The following is a 17883-nucleotide window of genomic DNA, read 5'->3' on the forward strand; positions in this document are numbered from 1 at the left end:
TAGACTTTAAGATAATAGGAATTGTGTTATTTAACACACATGTTCCTGCAATACTCAAAATCCTCTCTCAGATCAAAACAAAACTTAAGAAAAAATTTTCAGCTCTAATTACCCTTACAAATATTATCGTTACAACCAAGATAAACTAATTCTTTTTTTTTTCTAGCATGATTTGAAAGCAGTGCATCTCAAGTTTTTGATAAACTTTATAAAAAACATATATTCTATCATGGTATCAGAGAAGTGAGCAAGACTCCCGCTCCTCCTCTCGACAATCTTTCACGTTTTTTCCTTCCCTCGATAACTAGTCATCTCATCGACTACTATATTTGCATGGACGTTCTCCCCAACTCTAAAATTGACCACCAGATGTATCTTGTAGTCGTCTTTTCGATCATCAAACTCAGTCGAACACTGTGATCTACACCGATTGCAATCGACCCTCTTTCTCAACGAATAATCGCAGCCCTTTGTCGTTGCTCTTTGAACTCTACCACCATGAGTGCTTTGCCTCTCATGTTTGTTTTTTGTAGTGTTCAAAATAGAAACTGAAGGGAATATTTTTTTATATTATAAAATATTTTTTCTATTAAATCATTATATAAAATATTTGTGGTGAGTTACTATTTACTAAAAATTTTCATAGCTTCGACTTAGGCATCGAAGATATCGTTTCGAAAATTTCATTCGACTTTAATTCTACGCTGAAGGGAGTATTCAAAACTCAGTCAATAATCATTGTAGAAGACTTCTTATATACACAAATTTAAATCAAGTTAAATTGATTTAGTTATCTTCGATATATGCGAAGAGATCGATTTAATTATGATCGATATCTCTCGAGTCAATGTCCAAATCATCTTCACCATATCCAAGTAAACGAAGGCGAAGACCTTTAAAATTATTAGATATTTTTAAAAAATAATTCCTAATACACAGATTAATACGTCACCCATTCATTCCCGTTCCACACATCATACGTATCGATCCTTCCGACTTCGTATACGTTTGGTGGAGCCAAGCCAATTACTCGTCCTTTCTCTTTGCTCTACCTCGCCTCCGCCCTTATCCTTTCTCTATGGTTTCATCGCTCCTCCTCCGCCCACCTCCACCCTCGGCAGCGTTCCTGAGGCACGTTGCTACGACAAGCCCTGGGCCGCTCCTCTGGAGACCGGTAGGCGTTCCCACTCGCGGCTCCCTCCTTCGCGAGTCCAAATGGCTGCCGTTGCTTCGGAGCGGCGAGAAGAGGAGGCGTCTCTCCAATACCATCACCAACTCCGTCACCGCCTGCTTTTATAACGCCAATGACAAGCTCAAACCCGCCTCGTCCGGTGATGACGAGGTATTGTCCCTTCTTTAATATCTAGGGTGATACGATCATTTTCCTCTTTTTCTAGGGTTAAGGATTCCTGTATAGAAAAAGCAAAAGGTTATTTGAAGACCAGAATATCTGAAAAGGTGCGGCATCAAATTAGAAAACAATTTGTTCCCTTTTCTGTAATTTCTCCTTCACAACTTCCAAAAGTGCTGATTAAATTTTTACGTTGAAATATCTATGTTCATAAATTTGAAGCAGAACAATCGTCATACTACTCTAAATATTATATAGGATTCAGAGGTGGAATGGTCTGTCCTTCGGCGATGGGATGTGCCATGGAGTTGGCAAACTGTTTCACTTACTATGATGGCATGTGGAGTAAGGTATTTTGCAAATGTACCCAAGTTTGGTTATCGAGAAATATGATAATTGCGTTTTCCCCATGGTTTCTCTGGTGGTGTTCATCATTGCTTCCAAGTACAAGTTGCTTGATCTCAAATTATTTACGGCAAGCTTGTCATACGAGTTAGGTTTTGATTTCCTTTTCAAGAAAATTGGTCACCTTTACCTTTTCTTTAACCATGTTACTCAAAGGTTGTCATCTGTATTGCATACGATTGGGAGGAAACAGAAGCAATCAATGTCACTTCTCAAGGATTTGATAGCAATTTTCTTCTACTTTGCAACCATACTTGAAACTTGAAAGCATCTTCTATTTGTTCATATCTAACAACAGAATAAAACTGAAAATTTTCCAGACAGTTTTGTTCTTACAGGGTTGGTGGAGTCATCACTTTTGCCGTATCTAGGCTTCCAAGACAGGGAACTGAGTTTAGATGAGAAAGCAGAAATACTTTTTGCTGGCCAATTGTATGACTGTATATCCTTGATCCATCTATCATATGTGATTTTTTATTTTCTGTGGCTACATGATTTTTTTAAGTTTTCTTTGGTTTCTTTCCCAGTTTTAGGAATGGTTTATCTCATTTGCATGTATTATTTGGGCAGTTCTGTAACAGCAGTTGTGCTGGGAGTGATCTATGGCATCACCAACACCTTTCAGCCACTTCCAGATGATGTGTTTCGCTATGGTGAGTTCTTGTGTTTCTTTTTTGTCCTATTGTCATATTTATTTGCCATCTAAAAAGAAATTTTCTCCTTTATAAGGATTTAATGGGATCTTTAAACCATTGTTATCATGTTAGCATTGCAAGCATGTAGACAATTTTTTCAAGAAAAATAAAAAAACAAATATTCCTACTTATGCCACCTACAATAATATTTGCAATGTGTTGATAGAGAACTTTTTCATTCTCTCTGATCATTTTTTACCTTTTTTGCTTATCTTTCCTTTTTCTTGTCTTTGTGTTTGTGGAAGACTTTTTTATTAGCAGAAATGTTTTTGTTGTGATTTAAGCCCCAACTTAAGTCATGACTCATATAGGACATGCATCACAAGAGATGGCCGTGACCTAAGTTGTGATTTAAGATGTAGCACTGCTCTTTGATTATTTGACAATACAGAAGAAGGATATGTAAAATGATGTTGTCTAATGACTATGGTGGAAATCTCTTAGATTTGAAGGAACCATTTGATCTACGGGATGGTTGGCTCCTTTGGGCAGGAGTTGGTCTCCTGGGTGCATTAATTGCTATTGCACTAACAGGATTTGCTTTGAACATCTTTAGTGGTGAAAATCCACAAAGAGAGGTTAGATCCTGCCTATGGTCATTTGTTGTTAAACAATTTATTTTTTCTGTACAAGTACCTATTATCATTTTCTTTAAGTTCTTACAACTGTTCAATATGCTTCCTGGTTGTCTTGTGTTTTTCTGGATTGGAATGTGTTCTTTTGTTATAAACCAAACTCTCTCAGATCTGGTTGGTCAGTTAGCTGAACTATTAAGGAAAATTGATGGGTTTTTTTTTTTGCTCTTTGTTATGATAAAGAATAATCAGTCAGTAACAAAGAAATATATTGGTAATCTTAGGGGTACATTTCATTTGTAGAAAAAGAGTCAAATGCATGGATCAGGTTATCTTGAATATATGTCTGACATTTTCACCTTGCCATCTTGGCCAGTCATGATGGAAGAGGTTCGAATTTAGCAAAACCTGATGGCACGAAGAGTTCTACACCTATTAATATAATAATCGATACAATTTTCCATCTTGAGATCAATATTCCTGCATAGCATAATTACCAAATGCTGTCATAGATAATGCTGATAAAAGATTTCATATTTCCTAATTTCTCAAAGTTCATTTAAGCCACATATCACCCCAGATTATATATTTACTACCTTAAGTTGTTTATTAGTAGTTTAATCTGTAACTTTTAGACTATAAAAAAACTAACTTAATATTGTATTATGCTGTGGATGTTTCTAAATTCATTGAATAATTTGGTGCAGACTGATGCTTTAATTCGATTGTTGCCATTGATTGGTTCTTCAGGTATCAGGTATTGTTTTCTGTCTCTATCCTGAAAACAGAAGATAATGAAGTGGCAAGATCCATGGCTAATTTTATGAAATTACTTTTTGTTGTAGCACTGCTTGTCTACTGGGCATTACTGGTGTTTTAGCCCCAGTTCTTGAGGAGACCATCTTCCGTGGATTTCTCATGGTGTCTCTAACTAAATAGTACATTCCATGTGCCAACAGTATATTTCTATTTATTTGTCAATTCTAATTATAATTGTTGTTTGGGGCATTCTATAGTGTGAATTATTTATTTCTGTTTGACAAATTATTCCTAACATATTGGAGTCTTTTAGCTGTTGGTGTAGAAAGAATGTCTAGCACATTTTTAAAGTAGCACTGAGATCTGAATTGGCTATTAGCGATCAGCCATCTCCAATTAGAGAAATATGGAATTTTCAAAAAATTGATAGTCAAGGTTCAAATCGAACAAGAGTTGACTGAATATATTGGGATTGTGACTTTGGGTAAGATCGGTGATTTTGGCTATTCTATGTTGATTACACCTAATCTTATCCCTCACGATGTGTGGTTGCAATCATGTCAGATTTAGGCTAAGATGCTTAAAGAAGGGAAGGGAAAAAAGGAGAGAAGTGCTGGGAAGAAAGAGAAGTGAGAGAGGGTGAAATTGAAGAAGGAAAAGGGAAGCTTGAGTAGAGGGGTGGAGAGCAGAAGCGGACATACTATGCATGCCACCACCCGCGAGCCATCATCTACCGCCCTTTAGGTGGTTGCAAACCACTGATTCATTGCTAGATCTTGAGCCTTGCTGATTGTAAATCACTTGGCTGTTGGCTCACCATCATCGCCTTTTCATATATCAGAGTTTTTAGTAGATGTTACAGTCGTTTATCATAGTTGACTCTAGACCTTCCTGTGTATGTCAAAACATGTTTTGAGATAAAAAGATATTTTACTTTAATTATCTTTTGTAAAGATAATACATTTTGTGTTTTGATATATAAATATATTTTTAGTTGTAATATGAAAATATAATATATCATGGCCAATCACGCATGTATGCTTAGTAAAACCAAATGGGTATTCCTTAAACAAGAAAAGACTGTGTTTAATTGTATCGAGAGTATAAACTCATGCTTCACTGCACTGAGTTCTTTTCATCTTGTGAGATTTCTTCTAGAAAAGGTAAACTTCCCACTTCCATTATTATCTTATTTATATCCAAGTTAGAATAGAAGTTAAATCTTGTGCAGGGCACATACTAATATTCCAACCTATGTATGTGACTTCACAGATGTTTAGAATCAGAGCTATATAAATTTTTCCGTAGGATCTTGGTAGCTGATACCCTATACCTTAACTTCATTTAGTAATTACTGTGTTCTTTGTGTGCAATAGCATATCTATGCCTTCATGGTTCCTGAATTTCCATTGTTTATGCAGCTTGCCAACACCAATTTCTGTGATTATAAGTGCAGCCATATTTGCAATTGCTCATCTCACTCCTGGAGAATTTCCACAGCTGTTTGTCCTAGGTACTACTTTGTTTCTTTAATCAGTCGGCTGAGGTCCACCTCATTACATTAGGCAACAATGTGTGGCTTTAACTTTAATGTTTAACAGTCAGAGACTGCCTTGTGGCTGATCAAAAGTTCTATGTACGTTCATGATTACATCGCTTTTCTGATTACCATTTTATGGAATAGCTTTTTGATCAGTAAGCTGTGGTCTACCTCAGTCAATAAGGCAGCAGAGTGTAGCTTCAACTTTGATGTTTCCTCTAACAGTTAGAAAGTGTCTTGGGGGTTTATTAAAAGTTTTAATAAATGTTTTTGTTTAAGTCTGCATATCTGATTACAATTTTATTCAACTATGCTTTTGTAAGCCAGGGTCAATTTTCAACTAGCTAAATATTGCAGCACTCTTAACAAATGCAATAGAAAAATTATATAAATTTTAATGCATGTGGATTCTATGCATACTACTGGAGAACATGAATAATATGGTAAATATATCTGTTTTTTCTTACACAAAAAACAATAATGTGGTGAATGTTTCCCAAGCTTTCCAGTTGACAATTTACTAGTATGTAAGCATGACTGTGGTTAATTATACAATCTGCTTTCATGAGGGTTCCCAACAACTTACAAAAACCAGAAGAAGAGGAGTAGCTTTTACAAGCTTTTTTGAGCTTTTTTAGTTTTAGGATTCTATATTATCTTTATAAAAAATATGTGTAATTCTAGCTACATAATATATCACATCAGTCATGTGTGCACTAATTAGTTTTATTCAAATTCTTTATTTGAAAATGTGAGTTTTTTACTCTTGTTTCATTGAATTTGAACAGGGACTGCTTTAGGATTTTCATATGCTCAAACTCATAATCTTCTAACACCAATCACCATACATGCACTCTGGAACTCGGGGGTGATTTTATTGCTCACCTTTCTTCAGGTACACTTGATCGTTCCTTTCTAGATCTTCTCAATCTCCGTTGTAATTATTTTAGCAAATAGCAAACCATATCTTCATGTGTTATGTATGATCTCTTTTGACGTCCTCCAAATGATTAAAATATGAATGTATAAAACCATGCTTGCATGCGTTAACGTATCACATTCCTAGTAAACCGAGTTTGTGTAAAGGGGTAGCACATTCCTAGTTACCTTTTAGCCCCGTTTTTTCTGCTGCATACAGGTTCAAGGATACGATATCAGGGAGCTTCTACAAGCATCTTGAAGCTGTCTCTGGAGTACTGGGAGTGTGTAGCTACTTTGTTCATCTGGTCCTATTTATTTTATTTCCTTCTTGGCCTGCTCTTGTATAGCAAGTGGAAGCAAAGGTATTTGGTGATCACTACTTATGCGTGTGCCTTTGCTGAACACTTGACATCCTGCTTAATATCTTATTCATGCTGGTGGTTTTAGAAGGTGTGGAAATTGAGAAAAGTTATATGGTTGAGCAGAAGGCTGTCATAGAAATTGTTCTTTTATGATTTTACAATTAACAAAATAAAAAAACCGCATGGTGGTTTAGTTTGAACTAAAATTATCGAATTGTATCAATAAAGTTTGTCTTGTTTTGAGCTGAAGAAGCGTATCCATAAAATTGTCTTCGACTGGTTGCCACATAAGTGCGTTGACATTGAGAGCTCAGGCCGCTGGGTGAACCTAATGGCCATCAACTAATGATGGACGGAGTAGAACGCTAATGGCTGTCAAGTTGTTCGAGCGAGTGTCAAGTCTAATAATGTCTTGTCCTATTCTCTGCTTATTTTGATGTAAAGTGGAGTACAAAAGATATGCTCGGCGACGATCCGGTCGCTCTTACCCAACTTCCTTTCTATGAAGCAGCGATGCCTTTCGCTTCTCCAATCGTGCGGTTCCATGGACGAGCTCCGCCAAATCCACGCCCGCCTCCATTCCTCCGGCTTCGCCGGCGACAAGTTCCTCAACAGCGAGATGCTTCGCTTCTGCGCCCTCTCTCCGCGCGGGGACCTGTCCTATGCCAGCACGCTTCTCCTCTCTGCCGCTGACACCATGCTCTCCTCCTGGAACCATGTCATCCGCGGGTACAGCCAGAGCGACTTCCCGAGGGAAGCCACACTTGTATTTCTCCACATGCGACGCCGTGGGCTGAGACCCAACGAGTTCACCTTCCCCTTCGTGCTCAAAGCCTGCGCCAAGATCATGTGTCTCCTTCTTGGAAGACAAGTCCACGCAGATACGCTAAAGAATGGCGTGCATCCCGTCGTTTACGTGCAGAACGCTCTGATGAACCTGTATGGCTCCTGCAGGCGGATGGATGAGGTGCGGAGGCTGTTTGATGGAATGTCTCTTAGAACGGTGGTCTCATGGAATACCGTCCTGTCTGTCTGCGCTGACAACGCGCTGCCGGAGGAATCGATCGACATCTTTGGTCAGATGAGGAGTTGTGGATTTGAGCCGGATCAGACCACGTATGCAATCTTGCTCTCTGCAGCAGCTGAGCTTGGGTGCCTGAGCTTTGGAAGATGGCTTCATGGACAACTCATCGGAAGCAAATTGGTGCTCAATGTTCAGCTCGGAACCGCCCTAGTAAACATGTATGCAAAATGTGGAGCTGTAAGATATGCCAGCCGTGTCTTTGAGAGAATGGCGCTGAAGAATGTATGGACTTGGAGCGCTATGATTCTGGGACTCGCGCAGCATGGTTACGCTAGCGAAGCTATCGAGCTCTTCGATCAGATGGGGAATGCTTCGGTCAAACCAAATTATGTGACATATCTCGCTGTGCTCTGTGCTTGCAGCCATGCCGGCCTGGTCAACGAAGGCTACAGATTCTTCCATGAGATGGTGGAAGAACATCGGATTGATCCAACGATGGCACACTATAGTGCCATGGTTGATGTGCTCGGCCGCAAGGGATGTCTGCATGAAGCTTACCACTTCATACGAAGTATGCCATTAGAACCCGATGCAGTTGTCTGGAGGACGTTACTTAGCGCTTGTCAGTTGCATGTTGCTAAAGATGTGACAGGTATCGGGAAGGATGTGAAGAGGATATTACTAGAGTTGGAGCCCAAACGAAGTGGAAATTATGTAATGGCTTCCAACTTGTACACGGAAGAGGGATCATGGGAGGAAGCAGCTAAGGTGAGAAGGGTGATGAGAGAAGAAGGTTTGAAGAAGGTGCCCGGGGCGAGCTGCATCGAAGTGGGTGGACGGATCTGTAGGTTCATTTCAGGGGATGAATCTTGCATCAATTTCGAGGATATCTGCCAGATATTAGATGGACTGAAGTTGAACATGAAAATGCCCTACTCTTATCTCTATGGATTCTATTGAAGCTCCCATGTATGCTCGACGACAACAACTGGTTTGTAACAAAAGTTTAGTGAGCGTTCTGCTATATTGTTCAGCAAAATGACATCAACATATCATTGTAGATGAGTGATCATGGGGCATCGTCACAGATACAGACAGATCCTGTGCAAGACATACAATCGTTAAGGATTAGCAAAGCTATAGCTTTCTTTGCTTTACATTTTACTAACGCATCTTCTTCCTCCAAAAACGCAAGTGTTCTTCACCGGTTGCAGATGATATCACGCAGAGACGAATACGTACCAATTACTGCAACAAGAGATCCCACAACCACGATTCCCAGAATATTTACCAGCTCGAGTCGCCGGACTTGAGAGACCCCATGAATCTTGAGGTAGCATAAGCATGGGAACAACACCGAGACCACCACGCTCAGAAAGGAGCCAACGAAAGCCATGAGGTACGCGAAGAAAGGAATGGCGAGTGCTATGACCACCGTGCCGCAGAGTAAGAGAGTTCGGATCAGGAGACTAGGCATCTTCCCCGGCATTCTCCCTCGGCAAAGTGCCAGCTGTTGTTCGATTGCCCCAGAGATTGGAGACATTGCCAACGCAAACTTGGTAATAGGATTTATCAGTGTCGTATAGATTGCGATCCTCGTGTAGGGCTCCCCGGCAGGAAGATTGAGTGTCACCTGGGACTCCAGCTTCTCACCATACATTAGGTATCCCAGAATTGCCATCAAAGCATAGTTTATAGTACATAGGACGAACGAGATTGATACCACCTGTGATGAGCCAAGAAGAAAGGTTCAACACGACGATAACCAGTGCGCAGGCAAGAAAAGAATTGAAAGTTCCCGCACTTACCTTGGGAAACCGAGTGCTGTCTCTCATCGAAGAACTTATGGTAGGAAATACTGCGTGGCAAGTGAAGCACATGAAGAACAAGCCCATAGCAGTGGGTAATCCATTCAAGTCCAGAATTCTGCCCTTCTCGTGAAACCCGGTGTCAGCGATGCCTGCCCAGAGCAAGGAACCGAGCAGAACTGCCGATGCCAACACTCCTCCTGCGGAGACATAGGCGAGAATGCCCAAGTTCCGTGGCCATGTGGTAGGAAGAATCACCAGTGCAGACAACAAGATGAAGAGTTGCTTCCCCTGCACGCTTACCGACGCGAACTTCAAACAAACGCCGGGAAACAACTTGTCTAGGTTGTCACCTTCCATTATCAGGAACCCAACTGCGACGAGGTAGAGCTCAAGATACATGAAGATAGAGATGACAAGCTTGCCTTTGCGCCCGAAAGCATACTCTCCGATATCGGGATAGGTTTTGATGCACGGATCAGCATCCAGACATCGTTGAATGAGAAGGCCTGTGTAGTAACAAATACTCGAAACAAGGACAAAAATCGCTAAGCTTAGCCACCCTCCGAGAGAGAGTGCATAGGGCAACGATAGCACGCCAATTCCTGCACATGAAACAGCAACGGATTAATGGCCCCAATTTCTTATATTCTTAGCAGAAGATTAAAGCTAGGACTAGAACTTGCACTAATAACAAGCGAGACAAAGGAGGGAGAGCACAGACCCGAGAACAGAGAGAGAGAGAGAGTACCTGAGATGGCATTGCTGAGATTGAGACAAGTCCTGGCGAAGGAAGTGCCATGTTTGGTGTTACTTGTTCTAGACGAAAGAAATCCGTCGTCACTGTGAGTTTGGAGGAGGGATTTCCTAAGGTCGGCAGCATCATCTTCTTTAATGACCACTACGAATTGTTCGTTGGGGTCTGTCATCGGTAGTAAGAGTTTACCTTCCTTAGACACACTCTACTCGATATATAGGACTCCAAAACCGCGTAACACACGTGCAAATCATTTTTTTTCCCCCAAAGGTAAAAAAAAAATACTATGTTAATTCAGAACACAAATATTGACTCTGCTACGAAGATCAGCAAACGAAAAACGTGAACAATTTGGTAGTTAGTCTCTTTCCCAAACAAAATGCCAAAATGCAGACCATGATCAGACTACGAATAGATTATATATATATATATATATATATATATATATATATATATATATATATATATATATATATATATATATATATATATAATAACAGCACTAAAAATCCACGAGGAAATTATGGAGAGTCATCCATAATTTTCTCAAATTCCATCATGTGAGTAAAGCACAACGCGTGCACATTTCCATGTGTATAAAGAGGTCGGTGCGCGTTCTAATCCTATCAGAAGCCGTGGTGATAACCCTCTTGGATACACCCCACCCTCACGTAGCTTTGTCGTTCTACAGTTGGATACCACCCGGCCGTCTTCTCAATGTCTCTGTCCACAGTCGCGTAGACGTATCTGCGAGAGAAGAAGCGCCCCACGCGCAATGACGGCATCGACGAGCCTCTCTCGTCTTGCTTTAGCCGATGAATTGAACCGTTCAACCTTTGTGTCTCTCATAGCGTGAGAAAGAGATCGCCTTATCGCATGCATGTTCACGGTGGCTGTCGAGATCGCCATCAATCAATTTGAAGGAAATGGCGTCGAAGCCTACTTTGACGGATGCTTGATTTACAGGTCCGCCGGCTACTTTGACGAGGTTGTGGTAGAAAGGGATACTATCATTAAACTGACCTTCTACGGTGCAATTCAGCCATGGTGTAATGTGTACTCAAGTATTGAATTCTGTCGATCCAGAAGTGCTTTCATACTAGGATTTCTTGTCCACATTAGCTCTAGAAATCATAAAATATTTGTCAACTCTTAGAATAAAGTGTGAACGTTATTGATCGACCGGTCTCTTTGGGTTGATGTATTGATGATTGATAGATTTGTGGAGGTGAACAAAACAGATGGTTGTAGGAGAATTGCCTCCCAAACAGATGGTTGTAGGAGAATTGCCTCCCTCTCTCTATGATTGACCCGTCATTTTAGGTTAATAAATTAATGATGGATCGATTTGTGTATGTCCACAAAATAGTCTTTTTAGGATAATAGATTGATAGATTTGTGTAAGTGAAAATATATGGTCGTAGGTGAATGCCCTCCCTCTCTCTCTCTCTCTCTCTCTCTCGATCACCATACCACTGCACTTGGTATGATCTTAATTGAAATTTGGAAACTCTGTGAGGGCTCATAGCTTGATCTTATATTATGCTGGAATTTGATTGGTATAATCCAAACTGGATATGTTTTTGATGTACCGAGTTTGAGCTATATTGAATTTTATTTGTTTCACAAGAATCTAAAAAACAGATAAAATTTAAATAATTAAGCATAAATTTCATCAACTATAATACTACCTCAAGCTTCGGTACCAAATCCATATAAAAATTTATTCTAATAACAAATTGATAAGATTTCATCCGGACAGCCTTCTTTCTCTTCTCTGAAAGGTATCTGGGAAGGGAGAAGAAATCGAGAGGAAAACATTAAACAAACAAAAGGATTGGGATAAGATGAGAAGAGAGAAGATCTACTCAAGCAGTATGACGTGTATACTCTGATAACACGTCACATTCATATGCTAATATATCTAATTGATTCCCAATTGCACAAGCATGAAAACATGTTGTCAACAAGGATGCCGATTCTATATTATATTACAGTCCATTCGGTTGCGACAATAACTGGTGATCGTAATGTCTGTCTGAATGAGCTGTTAACTCATAATTGCAACATCAATGATTTGGCGGACAATATCATCGCTCGATAATGGTCACCTTACTACACTATAAAGGCTCATTCATGTGAGTCCTAGATAAGACAATCTCATATTCTTTTATTACATTTTGGAATCATATTAATTTATTACTGACTTAAATATCGGATAAGCTTTGTTCAATATACCCCCGATACAGTTTTTTAAGATTGTCAATTGAATCCTCAAATCTTGATACCTCCTCTATACGGAACAAACACTAAATTCGACTTTGATTGGGCCTTCTCGTATGTTTGATAATCAAATTTTACTTGAATGAGGAGTGATATAAATACTATATTTATAACTTCGATATTGATTTGTTTATTATACCTTAAATATTGATCTAATAGTATACTGAGATTCACTTACCAAAAGTTTAGTTCAAAATAACTTTCAAGAGTGTCAAAAGACTTTGATGGCTTATCAATATATACATACATACAAATATAATTATTTATCTAATTTAATCCTTTAAATAAAGAACAAAAAAATGTTCACAATCATAAATATTAAGGAAAATGATCACCACAAAATTCATTGATTAGAGGACCATAGAACTCTTATAATACGAGTCTAATTTGTTAAATAAACAACCTATTAGTATATCTATATTAGGCTGTCGAGTATTAAATTAAATGAAAGTAAGATTCTAGAGATGTATCAAAATTTTCTTTGACCATAAGGACAAAAAGTACTTAAAATTCCTATTTTAACTATGAATAGTATCCCCTAGCACTTGGCTAAAAAATCAGAGTCTTACTTAGATATGGACTTAGAGGCATTTTAGTTCATTTATCTTTTAGCTTAGTCTAGATGTGAGGATTAATCAATTGTCGATCTCCTAAATGTAACAGAGCGAAGTAACAATGCATAACCCTATCTATCTTCTTCCCTCTTTTCTTATTTTCGCTCTCTTTTCTCCCACTTCGATTTCTTTCTTTTAAAAGTATACTTTCTTCCCGCAAACAAATGAAAGACACGAACGTGTAATTCTATTAATTTGAGATTGTGGTAGGAAAAGTGGCTAGGCTGACATGTACGTGGTTTTATTTATTTTTGGTTAATATGTCAATAAGACTATATGATCTATATGCTGGTCATATTTAACTAAAACTTGCCCTCACATGTAGTCGATACATCAATGTCATGTGTTCAATAACTCAACTCACGTGACAAATATTCATAGACCATACGGTTGGCACATCGACATTATGTGACAAATAACGTGGTGTTGAGTGATCGATAGGTCGGGTCTATTATACCGATACTTCAGTATCACAAGAACAAATATTGGGCCTTGTGGGATGACACGTTAACAACAAACAAATCACACGTGATGGGCACATTAGCTTCTTATAGTTCCATATTCTCTAGCCAGCTAACCACCCTCCACTATGTAATCCTAAGTTCAACGTAAACTAGTGACAGTTATGATCGAAATCAATACTCAACATTTGCACGAATGATGTACTATTCAGAGGTAATGACATTAAACACTCATTGTAAAAGGAGCCCCATAGATATATCTTAATATATAAAAGTTAAAATTTTATTTTATTTATCTGATTTATCTATTTATTTAAATATCGGAGGGATCTCGTCGAAAGTGTCTCGAGATTCGAACGTCTAGAAGAGAAATTCACCTGGATCAAATATCATTTTAGATAATTAAAAATTGATCTAACTGTTAGCACTATAAGCGACTAGAATACCTCAAAATTTGATTAGATTTGAAACGAAAAAGTTGTTGATTTGATAGGGTGAATTATTAAAGAAGATGATAGCTAAGAGATTTAAGATGAATCGATTAAAAAGCTTCCAAATGTATTATCACCTTTGGGATAAAAATTGAGACTTTATGGAAGTGCTATGCCGTAAAATTTTATATCCTTTTTCATCGATCATGGAGCTCATAATAAGCCAATGAATCCGTACAATTTTCCATCGGGTTGACAACTCCCTCGGTGAGAATCGACGAATAGCCCGAAGGGGTCACATAAAATGTCTCATGCGATCAATTCTAAGGGGTCCCAATGTCACATCAACACCCCAATTGTTTATACATTGATTAATAGATCGACGAGATCAACTCCGAGACGACTGACTGCCTCTCCTCTCGTGACCCCTTCGGCAACCCAAGCTATCGTTAGCCGTCCGCCCTCCCTCATAGCTGCCCAAAGTTGTCATTTGGTCGGTCGATAAAAGTTTAAAAATATTTATGTATATGAGATAAAATATGTTAAGAGGATAATTTCACATGATTAAAAATTAAAAAAAAGGAGTCAAATTACATATATTAGATCTAAAAAAATTAAAATTTTTAGATTAAATTAATATATGTTTTGGTATACATCAATCTTGAACAGATTAAATTAATATATGTTCTTCTTTTATTGCATCGAGAAGTTAATAGAATGAATGAAGTAGAAGAGATCCTACATGTATTGTATGGGCAAACAGTTGGTGTGGCACCGTGGTGTCCAATCCAATCACACAAAGTCGCATTATTACTAGTACTCTGGACGAGCCCTCGTGGTTTTAACGCTAATGATGACATGGTTGTACTGGTCGGGCCCCCACACCCCCAACCCTTGTTTTTGCTTCTCCGAGTGCTATATGTGCATGGTTTTCATTCAACGCCGTGGCTGCAACGTACGACTGTGTTAAGCCCCGGCGCAGATCGATTTGGCTGCTTGCTGCTTGACTTATAAGCACTGCAATTATGCATGCGCGGGATGGAAGATCAACAAGCATTGGGATTTCATAGTCACTTACACAATGGGTTCAGATTGCATGATATAAATATATATATATATATATATATATATATATATATATATATATATATATATATATATATAAGCTAGATTTCTTATTCATTAGAAAGCTAGATAGGAAAAATATACATAACAGCCTGTTGGCTGAACTGATTCAGCTACATAGATGATTCGTCGGGAACGTCCAAAATGCCTGCCTGTCTGCCTGCCTTCAGTACGTGGTGCGAGGCTTGCTGGCGTTGGGGGTCTTTTTTGGAGTCGGGCACGCGTTGAGGTCTGTGATGTTATTGATCTTGGAGTTGGCGTTGGATTTGGCCAGCTTCTGTTTCAGCTCGGACAAGAGTGCCTGGTTCTCCTGGTTCAGGAGCTGCGCCTTCTTCCTTAGCCTCTCGTTCTCTTTCATTATGTAACAGTTCTCCCAGAACAGCTTGGTGTTGAGCCTCTCCATCACTTGTAGATCTGCGGGATTCGAGAGAAGTGTTCAATTCGTTGCGCTTTTGTTTTTTTTTTTTTGTGCCGAAAAGAAGAAGATGTCAGCATGTAAAAGAGGAAGACGAAGCTCGACGCGAAACCCATCAAGCCAGCACATCGGAAACTGAACCCTTCGAAAGCAAATTTGCATTCGAGAGAGAGAGAGAGAGAGAGCATTCTTTATCAGAGGAAATTTAACGTATCTACCTACCTATTGTACCACAAGTTGAGGGCAACGAAGAGACTTAAGTTTCAGCAATGACAAGTACGATCAGAGCGATCTAATCAACAACAACAACAACAACAAAAAGGATTCGATCGAGGCACTCTCATTCTCTAAGAATAGATACGACCCTACGTGTCTAGACATAAACCACTTCTCTCCGGAAGAAAAATCTCCTCTGCTTCCCCACCATGGAACGCAGAAAAGGAAACCGAGAAAGCTATCCTGGTCGACCAACGCACTAACCTAATGAAAGAAAGCAAGTACGAACATCGATCGATCCCTCGGTTTTAGAAAGCATGAGTATTAGCTAACAAGATGAGAATCGCATAGACAGCTTCCTTTTTCTCAAGTGGTCACCTTTCAGGTGGCTGGACTTGAAAGAGACGGAGAAATATAAGAGTCGCGACGAGTACCTACAGGTTAACTGGAAAGGAAGGCCTTGTTTGCGTGGGGTGTGTTGCGTGTGTGAAGGGACTATTTATAGTGAGCAAGAAGAGGGAAGGCAAACACCCCCGCGCCCATGCGCAGTGCCACGACGACACGGGCAAGTGAGCGAGGAGAGCGACCGGCGGGGGAGAAAGCAACGTTGAGGACGCGGAGGTGGGGGAGTAAGGGTGGCATCACGTGATCCGATTGTGGGAATTCAATTCAATTCAATTCAATTCAATCCAATCCAATCCAACTCATTGAGATGTCACCCCGCATGATGATGGTTCGGTCGGCCCAAAGACAAAAGAAGATCTGTAATGATGGCGCTTCCAAAAGGGGCCACCTCCCTCCATCATCACCATCCCCCGCATTCCATCGATGCTCTTTTGTTTTTTCCCATTATTACGGTTTATGACTTTATTGTTACATTTATTATCGATCGACTCAGCTTCTTTCTCCCTCATGTAGTTTTACTATATCCATCTCGCTTTCTAATTTGACGCAAGGATGATTGGATCTGCCTTTTTGAGTTGGTCAGAAACATCACCATTATACCGAGTGAAGAGTTCTAGATTTGTCTCTGCTCGTATACGGGTGCATGTAATCCGAAGATTAGATTTTTACCATGTTTTTTTTTTGACACCGGGAAAGTGGTCATCTCGCCATTTATCATTCATTAGCTTCAGGAAAGAACCGAGTGAGAGATGCAAGAAAGGAAAGAAATCGTTCACTGGCTGCAGGTGAAGATGCAAGAAACACAGGAATTGTTCTATCATCTTGCTGATATGCTAATCGTATAATAGGTAGGTATTTGAGTCAGAAAAATATGATCGATACGACATTATAACAATTTATAAGAACATACCATGTAGCAATAAGTAACCCAATCGAACCAGCGATTCAGATCGCTGTCGAATTAGATTATACGGTGGTAATTGGTGAACCCGGAAATATAGGTACCTGCTGTTGCTTGTGCCCCGTGTTTCAAGGAGGAGGTCCACGAGTTGTTCGAAGCTGATGCCTTTTTTTTCCCTTGTTGACGAATCCTTTCTTGTCGGGGTTATTTTTCTCTCTGTCACTTTTGTCTCTAACGATCTCGTCTTATCAACCCATCTCTTCTTACTCTTATTATTATTATTATTATTATTATCCTCGAGATATGTATGTTGGTAAAAGCTTAATCAGCGGTTGAGACGGCAGCAAAACATTCGGTGTCAGGTAAAGTTATATCGCTAGGAAATATGATGGATGTGCATCTTTATGCTGTAAGTATCGTTCGACTCTATGTTGATTTATCTTTAAGATATGTACGTCGCTAAAAGCTTCGTCTTGTCAGGTAAAGTTATGTTGATGGGAAATATGATTTGTACGTTGATATCATTTTACAAAGGTAATTTAACTTTTCTTTGTTGTTCCTTTTTATGGAAGACTGGTAAAAGGATACCATCTTAATCTCAAAAGCTCTGATGCATCATCCGATGGTGGATCGGATGGCTCATGATATCTACAAAAAACATTTGCGTTAATCACTGATGTTTTGTTCAAAGCAATCAATCACCACCAGTTTTGAGGATCTTCCCACATGCCTCGTATGGCTCCAAGCAAAGCTCAAGTGCTTATATATGTCATGGCGGCAGCATGCAGGAGATGTCTCGTATTCTTCGCCACCGAAAGAGACTCTTAGATAGCTA

The 17883-nt window shown here is 39.3% G+C and overlaps 3 protein-coding genes across 3 annotated transcripts; 2 read left to right on the forward strand and 1 right to left on the reverse strand.

Annotated features, from left to right (window-relative positions):
• Positions 1 to 1003: 1003 nt before the first annotated feature.
• Positions 1004 to 6733, forward strand: LOC135615919 (uncharacterized). The gene is made up of 10 exons (XM_065115003.1): positions 1004 to 1342; positions 1610 to 1701; positions 2081 to 2188; positions 2327 to 2409; positions 2896 to 3029; positions 3734 to 3783; positions 3872 to 3964; positions 5207 to 5298; positions 6114 to 6220; positions 6464 to 6733. The coding sequence occupies exons 1-10, from the start codon at positions 1079 to 1081 to the stop codon at positions 6503 to 6505; spliced, it is 1065 nt and encodes a 354-aa protein (XP_064971075.1). The 5' UTR covers positions 1004 to 1078; the 3' UTR covers positions 6506 to 6733.
• A 328-nt stretch (positions 6734 to 7061) lies between these two features.
• LOC103990048 (pentatricopeptide repeat-containing protein At2g36730-like) lies at positions 7062 to 8796 on the forward strand. Its single transcript, XM_009409077.3, has one exon. It carries the CDS (start codon positions 7111 to 7113, stop codon positions 8590 to 8592), a length of 1482 nt encoding a protein of 493 aa, XP_009407352.2. The 5' UTR covers positions 7062 to 7110; the 3' UTR covers positions 8593 to 8796.
• On the reverse strand, positions 8659 to 10390 carry LOC135615918 (amino acid transporter AVT1I-like). The gene is made up of 3 exons (XM_065115002.1): positions 10192 to 10390; positions 9441 to 10045; positions 8659 to 9358 (listed from the first exon to the last, which is right to left on the reverse strand). Exons 1-3 carry the CDS (start codon positions 10367 to 10369, stop codon positions 8834 to 8836), a joined length of 1308 nt encoding a protein of 435 aa, XP_064971074.1. The 5' UTR covers positions 10370 to 10390; the 3' UTR covers positions 8659 to 8833.
• Between the last annotated feature and the right edge of the window lie 7493 nt (positions 10391 to 17883).

The sequence above is a fragment of the Musa acuminata genome, chromosome BXJ2-6 (genome assembly GCF_036884655.1).
Source record: "Musa acuminata AAA Group cultivar baxijiao chromosome BXJ2-6, Cavendish_Baxijiao_AAA, whole genome shotgun sequence".
Classification (NCBI taxonomy): Eukaryota; Viridiplantae; Streptophyta; class Magnoliopsida; order Zingiberales; family Musaceae; genus Musa; species Musa acuminata.